At 44.2% G+C, this 8,661-nt stretch overlaps 1 protein-coding gene across 3 annotated transcripts in view; it reads left to right on the top strand.

Moving 5' to 3' along the window:
* HELQ (helicase, POLQ like) overlaps nt 1–5,346 on the top strand; it is a 49,541-nt gene extending 44,195 nt beyond the window's left edge. For all 3 annotated transcript variants that reach the window (XM_008062865.2, XM_021714912.1, XM_021714911.1), the window contains one exon: nt 5,145–5,346. In XM_008062865.2, coding sequence (XP_008061056.1) covers nt 5,145–5,249 — 105 coding nt within the window. In that variant the 3' untranslated portion in view covers nt 5,250–5,346. The remainder of the gene's footprint in view (nt 1–5,144) is intronic.
* The last annotated feature ends 3,315 nt before the right edge of the window (nt 5,347–8,661 follow it).

The following is an 8,661-nucleotide window of genomic DNA, read 5'->3' as shown; positions in this document are numbered from 1 at the left end:
AAAAAAAAAAAAAAGAGACAGAGTCTTTTTCTGTTACCCAGATTGGAGTACAGTGATGTGATGATGGCTCACTGCACCTCAAATCTCTGGGCTCAAATGATCCTACTGCCTCAGCCTCTCAAGTGGCTGGGACTATGGGCACTTGCCACCACACCCAGCTAATTTATTTATTCATTTTTTATTTGTAGAGATGGGGACTTGCTATGTTGCCCAGGCTGATCTCGAGCTCCTGGCCTCAAACGATCCTCCTACCTCAGCCTCCCAAAGTGCTATTAGAGTTACAGGCATGAGCTACTGTGCTCAGCCCATCTTACTTTTATAAATGGTGCTCATGTTGCTTGCATTATTTTAATTGCCTTTGATAGTAGTCCTGCGAGGTGGACAGTGCCAGTATTATCCCCAGTTTATAGATAACACTGTCCACCTCAGCAGACACCAGGTGAGGGTCCTCCAATTCAATGCCAACCTTGTCTACTTGGAGACAGTGTCTGATCCCACAGGGTGAGGGCTCGGTCCCCAAGACGCCCCACTCCCTTTTGCCAGTCAAAAGTCTGGACTTCTGGAACTTCTGGCCAACCAGTTGGGCTTCACACAATCCCCTCTCTGGGTTTGATTGGTTTGCTAGAGCAGTTCACAGAACTCTAGGAAACACATTGATTTTAAAGAATATTATGAAAGTGGAATGCGGTGGCTCAAGCCTGTAACCCCAGCACTTTGGGAGGTGGAGGCAAGAGGATTGCCTAAGCTCAGGAGTTTGAGACCAGCCTGAGCAACATGGCAAGACCTTGTCTCTACAATAAATCAAAACTTAGCCAGGTGTGGTAGCTTGTGCCTGTAGTTCCAGCTACTTGAAAGGCTGAGGTGGAAGGATCGCTGGAGCCCAGCAGGTCAAGGCTGTGGTGGCCATGAGCATGCCATTGCACGCCAGCCTGGGTGACAGAGTAAGACTCAGACTCGAAAAAATAATAATAATAATATTAGGGGCACAGTAGCTCATACCTGTAACCCTAACATTTTAGGAGGCCGAGGCAGGAGACTCACTTGAGCCCAGAAATTCAAGACTCACTTGGGCAATGTAGTGAGACCTTATCTCTACAAAAATTTTAAAATGCAATGAAATTAATTTTAAAAAATTTTTTTAAAGAATCCAGGTGAAGAGATATATAGGATGAGGGGTGGGAAGGAGAGCGAAGCTTCCGTGCTCTCCCTGTGCCAACACCCTTTAGGAACCTCTAGGCCATGTATTCAGCTGTTGGGAAGCTCCCCAAGCCCCAGATTTGTGGATCTTTATGGAGATTTCACTGGATAGGCCTGATCAACAGCCCAGCCGTGGAGAATGTGACTGGACTCAAGGGTGTGATCCAAACCCAGCAAGGCCTATCCATCCAGATGCCTCTAACCTCTCCATGCAACCTCCCTCCCTCCAGGGTGTAGGGGTAGGATGCTGTCTAGAACGAGGGTCTTATGATCAGCAACCAGGTTAAGGCCCACCTGGGTGGGTGAAGGGAAACAGAAGGCCAAAAAAAAAAAAGAATATTACAGGCCAGCCACAGTGACTCACACCTGTAACCCTAACACTTTAGGAGGCTGAGGCAGGAGACTCACTTGAGCTCAGAAATTCAAGACTAGCTTGGGCAATGTAGTGAGACCTTGTCTCTACAAAAATTTTAAAATGCAATGAATTAATTTAAAATTTTTTTTTAAAGAATCCAGGTGAAGAGATATATAGGATGAGGGGTGGGAAGGAGAACGAAGCTTCCGTGCTCTACCTGGGCCAACAACCTTTAGGAACCTCTAGGCCACGTATTCAGCTGTTGGGAAGCTCCCCAAGCCCCAGATTTGTGGATGTTTATGGAGATTTCACTGGATAGCCATGGAGAATGTGACTGAACACAAGGGTGTGATCCAAACCCAGCAAGACCTGTCCATCCAGATGCCTCTGGCCTCTCCATGCAGCCTCCCTCTCTCCAGGGTGTGGGGGCAGGACGCTGCCTGGAATGAAGGTCTTATGATCAGCAACCAGGTTAAGGCCCCCCTGGACGGGTGAAGGGAAACAGAAGGCCAGAGAGAGATTTTATTTTCTGGGCCTTCAAGTGCCCCAGCACTATAAACAGGAATATGGGAATTACGTGTCTGGAACTGTGGACAAAATTTCTTATATAAAAGATCCCAGCAGCAGCCTCAGTCCCAGCATTTCTTCCAAATCAAGTCCAAGTATGAGTGGGCACCTGGAGACAGTCCCCCGGGATGGCACCTCCTAATCTGACGACCTGTGAACTGAAGAGACACCATGGACAACAGTGAGCTAGAGACATAACAACCAGTCTACTCCTGGCCAAAACAAGGATCATGGCTGGGGCATGGCAGCAGCTCTGAAGTCTGGCGGGCCGGTGTGACTGTTCCTTCATCAGGATGCCGCCGTCCTCCTGGGCAGCGCTTCCTGGCTTCGGGTTTTCACCCGAGTCACTCTTCCTCTTCACAAGGAGTGAGCCCACTGCTGCAGCGTTGGTTTCCTCAGTCTGCCCTGTCTCCGGAAGCTCAAGAGTTCAGAGGCACTGGTGTTTTCTCTGTCCCTTGTCATTCTATCTGGTGTGATTCAAAACACTGATTTCTGGTGTATCTATCTTATAGATCTATCTTATCTCTGTATAGCTTGGCCACAGAGTACTAGGATCTGAGAGGGAATGTTCACATGACCTCAGGGTGGTCTCGTTCCAAGAAACCCAGGTAAAAGCTGAGCCTTGTCATCCATCATTTCTTCTGCATTCTGTTAGTTCCAAGTGATGTGCCAAGGCCAGCCCAGGTTCAGGGCCAGAAAGTCGGGTCCATCTCCCAGTGGAAGAGTCAAGGAATTTCCAGACGTCTCTAATTTATTACAGGAATCCCCTGCTCCAGGGCCCAAGGGTCTCCCGTTCATGTGTTCAGTTCCTTTCTCCAATGACAAGAACGCTGACTCCTGGGTTTATTAATCTGTTTCCCTCAATCCTCAAATACACTGGAAGTAATTTCAGAATTAGTAAATGATGCCACTGCAAAAAAGCTAACTCAAGTTCAGTATTTATTTACAACTTTTTTTGTCTTTTGTCTGAGAGTAATTGAAATAATGTGTTACAATGTGACTTGCTTTTTGGGGTTTTAAAATCTGTCTGAGAGTGGCTGCTGGCTATTGGAAATGGATTCTACTTGTATTTCATGTCAGTCCCCCTTCCCACTATGGGTTGTTTTTTTTTTTAATGGCAAAACATTAAAATATTTTCTTTGTCTTTAAATTGAAGTAGTTTTGCTTGGACATAGCTTTATTTTCCTTTATTTTGGGAAGCATGCTCAGGTCATGACTTTAATCTAAGTCCTGCTCCCCTGGGTCTTCCATCTCCAGGGGTTCCAGCTGTGTTTAGGCTGGACCTTCTTGACCTGTCTTCCCTGTCATTCTCTGACCCTTGTTACAACTTCTTTATCTCATTTTCATTCTGGTTGTTTTCATGCTTCTTATTTCTTCAATGACCCAAATTAGGATTTTATTCAAATATGTTCTTCTTTGCCATCCAGTTCTTTAGTTATAGTTAACAGTTTTTATTTCTGATGTGATTTTGTCTTTTTCTTCTATGTCTTTCCCAACCTCAGTCCATTTTGTGTCATTTTTTCTGGTTTGGTCTATTTCTGTCTTTAGATTTTGAACTTCTTACTCATGGTATGTTTCCCCTCCTAATAGCTCCAGATTTTTATTTGAGAGTATTTCATTCAGTTTGGAGTGTTGTGTTACAGTTTTTCTGCTTTATGGTCTGCTTTCAGGGAGGGAAATTTTAATGAGCCAAAGAGCTTTGATTCTCATTTCTGTTTTATTTTTATAGCAGCTTTATATAGATTAGAATTACTTATGCCTCTGCATTCTTGTGTGTGTGTGTGTGTGTGTGTGTGTGTGTGTGTGTGTGTGTGTGTGTGTGTGTGTGTGTACACGCATGCATGTGTAGAGACAAGGTCTTACCATGTTGTCTAGACTGACCTTGAACTCCTGGCCTCAAGTGATTCACTTGGCTTCCCAAAGTGCTGGGATTACAGGTGTGGGCCACCACCCAGCCAGGCCTCTGCATTTTTTGGACAGGGCAGCCATTTGGAATGGTTTGAGAATCCTGCTTCCAGAGTGTTCTCCTCTATTAGAGAAGCAAGTGTGGTTTCTTGAATAGATGATGGGTGGGACGGGAGAGTGTCCTTGGTCCTACAGGACTCCATATTTGATCCTGGTTTCCTTTTCTCTCACTGCTCAGTGTGCACACTCCCATCTATCTGTTCTCTCCCCCAGAGGCCTCACCGTTCCCATCTGTGTTGTTCTTAGAGGCTGTGTTGGGATATTCATCTTACATGGTCTCTGTCACTCAGCTGCTGGGAAGCTCACCGAATCATACCTTAGTGTCTCTTCTATAATGCCATGTGATGCTTTATCAATTGGTAGTGAGTGCGGTTATTTTTGTCACTTTCATTCTTTCATCTGATATTCTCTATGCTTATTTGCTAAGCTTTTTATTATAAACATTTTATAACAGAAGTAGTACACATACTTCACCGTTTTATTTATAAAACCCAGATGGAACAAATGCCAATATTTTATTTCTGATTTTTAGAAGAAGAAAAATTATCATTCATTGACACCTCCCATATATTATGTTTGGAAATACTTTTTTTGCTCATTTTGTTGCTTTTGAAGTTAACAATTTTAACTTCAGGAGCTTGAATAAAACTTTTCTTTGAAATACTGGTAGGTTTTAAAAGCATACTAAATTTTGAGGAATAATAAAATGCATATGTATAAAATATAACATTTTCAGGAGCTAATTACATTTTTGCAACTTAGATTTTATAGATTAAAAGTTAATTTTTAAGTGGCTGAGTCTTCAATAAAGCAAATCTCAGCGTGTGAATGCACCCTTTATTTTTGGTATTAAGTGCAGTGATCAGCTGAAATGGCTTGAAGCCTCAGCTCCATTTACCATCACTGCCTGTCCTTAAGTGGCCATGTTTCTGTCTAGTTGTTAGTTCAATTCCCAGGCTTCTGATGTGTGAGGGCTCAGGTGTCCCACAGACAGTGGCCAAGTTGTGGGCAGTTCTCTGCAGTGCACATTTTGGTCTCACATTCTGATGTTTCATCATAGATGCTGCTGCAGGAGAAGGCCGAGGCCCTGCAGGAGGAAGCGGAAGAGCTGCTGAGACCGCCATCTGACCTCCCCGGGGCCGTGGCTCCCAACAGAAAGCTGTGACGGCATCCCACGGGCATTTTCAAAGATTAATTATTATTTTTAACTTTTTTTTTGGAGTCGGCTCACTTTGTCACCTGGGCTGGAATGCAGTGGCACGATCATGGCCATTGCAGCCTCGACCTGCTGGATTCAGGTGATCCTTCTGCCTCAGCCGCCCGAGTAACTGGGATTACAGGTACACACCACCACATCCGGCTTTTTTTTTTGTAGAGATGAGTTCTCATCATGTTGCCCAGGCTGGTCTCAAAGCCCTCAGCTCAGGCAGTCCTCTCTCAGCCTCTCAAACTGCTGGGATTGCAGGCGTGAGCTACCGCACTCTGCCAAATATGAATTATTGATTGTACATATATTTTATTAAAGATTCCTTATACTTTATAATTGAAAAACTATGTTGAATTAGATGTTAAGCACGAAGGCTAATGTTTGAGTCACCTCTCGCCTATTCTTATGTAACCTCTCCGTGTTAATTCATCTTTTTTAATACGTGTGCGTTATCTGGCCACCTCAGAGCGAAACCCACTTCCTCAGCACATCCCTAGAGGCAGCAGCCATACCCTTCATCACTCCCTGCCCATTCCTCACATAAGATGGGATTGTTGGAAATCCCAGGGTTTTCCCTTGACTTCCAAACTCCCCACTGCCCAACTGCCTCACATTATTCCCAGTGCATGAAAATTGTCCTTAAAAAGCACCTGTACTTTTAAGGGTCACCCCAAAATGCTCAGATCCTGTCTCCTCTGAACTTACTCCAGGTTTCTCCTCCCCTGCACCCACACCTGGGAGCTTGTTCTTCGTCCTGTGAGCTTTGTGGCTTCATCATGCCGGTCTTTCTTTCTGCTATGCATTTATCATCTGGAGACTGAGCCTCATCTTTATATGCTACACAGCACCCAACACCCTTCATTGTACAAAGCAGTGACCTCAGGAAGAAGGAAGACCACCCAGAATTAACACTTGGAAGAGTTTCTTTAAACACAACTTAAATATTGCCTGTGCCCTCTCCTTTTTCAGAATTAACTAATTTTATCTTTACCACAGATAAAACAGGGACTATTATACCCATTTTACAGATGAGTAAACTGAGACACAGAGAAATTAACAAGTAACTTTCCCAAGGACATGTACTATTCACAGAGCAGAGATTCAGACTTGTGCAGCCCCAGTCTAACATCCACACATTTAATCATGAGTTGACGTCTTGGTAGATGTGTCACTTACTTCCTTCCTGAGTGTCCCTTACACCTGTCCTTGATTTTATCTTTAATTACACCCCATCATCCTTGCCCCACCCCCATCCTTACACAAGTCAGAGCATGGCATCTGATGCTCTGGTAAGCCCTTGGGCCTCACTGCACATGTTCATCTGCTGCAGCCAAGACTGTCCAGCAGCTGGCTCGCCTGTGGGCTGCGTGGGCTGGCCTCCAAGATGCGTTCATGCTGGGCCTTAGTCCAGCCTTCTGTTTTCTCAAGTCTAAAAACCCTGAGTTTACAAGTTTTCCCAAGTAAGGATCTGATTCTTGTCAGCCAGCGTAGATGAGACTGAGTTATAATTCAAGGTTAATTTATTAATTTAAGATTAGAGGTGAAGGGCAGGGAGAGGGGTTTCTTTCCAGGAACCTGTATCTACCATGTGGGACCAGCCCACACACACACACACACATCAGTAATTCTCCAGGTCAGTCTCGCCGGAAGCCTGTATCAAGTTTAATGGTGGGAGATTTGCCCTAAAAGATGTTAAATGGTAAAGAAACTGAAACAGTTTGGTTTTAGAAAAGTATCTCAGTAGGAACAAAGTGGAGAACTGAAGTAAATCCCAATACATTTAAGAATTTATGAGCATGATTTTTCAGTTTTGTGTGATGGAAACCCAAATGTCTCTGTATCTAACTTAAGCAGGACAGTTAGTGGCCACGTTCTCAACAGCACGCAGCAATGGAACTGGCTGTGGGACAACTAGAACTAGAGACTTAACCACTGAATACTCACTGACTAGTCACAACCTGCACTAAGTACTTGCCATCTCTCCTTGTCAGGTAGCTCTAGAATGACTTTTTTATTCTTTTTTTGAGTTGGAGTCTCACTCTGTCGCCCAGGCCGGAGTGCAGTGGCACGCTCAAGGCCACCTCAACTTCGACCTGCTAAACTCAGGTGTTCCTTCTGCCTCAGCTTTCCAAGTAGCTGGGACTACAGGCATGCACCACCATGCCCAGCTAATTTTTAAATTTATTGTAGAGACGATGTCTCGCCAAATTGCTCAGGCTGGTCTTGAGCCCCGGCTCAGGCAATCCTCTTGCCTCCACCTCCCAAAGTGCTGGGATTACGCGGTGAGCCATTGTACCTGGCTAGAATGACTTTCATACAACTTCCAATCCAAGCCAAAAGCTCTTTGGAGCCAACTCCAGTTAGAAAAATCCCTGGGAAGGCTTCTGATTCATCCAGCAAGGGTCCATTTCCTACCCCTGTGGCCAGGATATAGAGTTTTGTTTGGGTTTTGGTTTATCAGAAGAAGCCGGAGAAGGGGTGATAGAGAAACCATGGAGAAGACAGATAACTCAGTGAATGAAGGCCGAACATGTGGTTACCTGCCGTTTAGGAAAACATGCTGAATTTCTATGATCTCCTTGAACCAAATTAAGTTTTAGGTAAATTAAAGTTTCAAATGTGGAATTTTTGAAGGTGTCACCTGACGATACAGAAGCATCAAAAAATGTACCGTGGGTCCTTCCTATCAGGCTTCAAGACAGTCAAACGTCAGCAGTTCAGAGCAGTGTCAGGTTTTCCTTTTTAAAATCTCTCCAAGCTAGGAGCTGCTTGCCATTTCCAGGATGCTTAACTTCATCAAGGTCTTTTTTCAATACATTTAAGAATTTATGAGCATGATTTTTCAGTTTTGTGTGATGGAAACCCAAATGTATCTGTATCTAACTTAAGCAGAAGGGGACAGTTATTGGCCATGTTCTCAAACAGCAAGCAGCTCAAGGCTCAAGCACTGTCCTAGTTTCCTTTGCACTAAGCTCAACCACCAAAAATGGCTTTTGTCTTGAAGCATACCCAAGCATACACTTGTGGTCAAGTGTCAGCCTTCTCATACCCCACCACCTCTCAACCCACCTCCACACCGGTGCTCTTTCAGGAAGGACTGATGTGAGCCCCTCCTGGGCTTTCTTCTTTTACTTGTGAGAACTTTTCCACCAGCGTCACTGCAGCTTTTGAGCTTCATTGTGTTATGACAAGAAGTAACACCAAGATTAGGTAAGTATTGTCAGACCTGGTTTTCTTCAACAATTTCCAGTCATTTATAATCATATTGACAGATATATATTTTCTTCTGTTCCTTTCAATGATAAATAATAAGGATGACAATAAGCCACCATTTATTAAGGGCAATGATGATTTATAATGTTCCTGCTGT

This window comes from Carlito syrichta, unplaced genomic scaffold (assembly GCF_000164805.1).
Source record: "Carlito syrichta isolate Samal-C Ts95f unplaced genomic scaffold, Tarsius_syrichta-2.0.1 Scaffold305872, whole genome shotgun sequence".
Taxonomy (NCBI): domain Eukaryota; kingdom Metazoa; phylum Chordata; class Mammalia; order Primates; family Tarsiidae; genus Carlito; species Carlito syrichta.
Note: the sequence above shows the minus strand (reverse complement) of the source record. Positions and strands in the feature narration are given on the sequence as shown.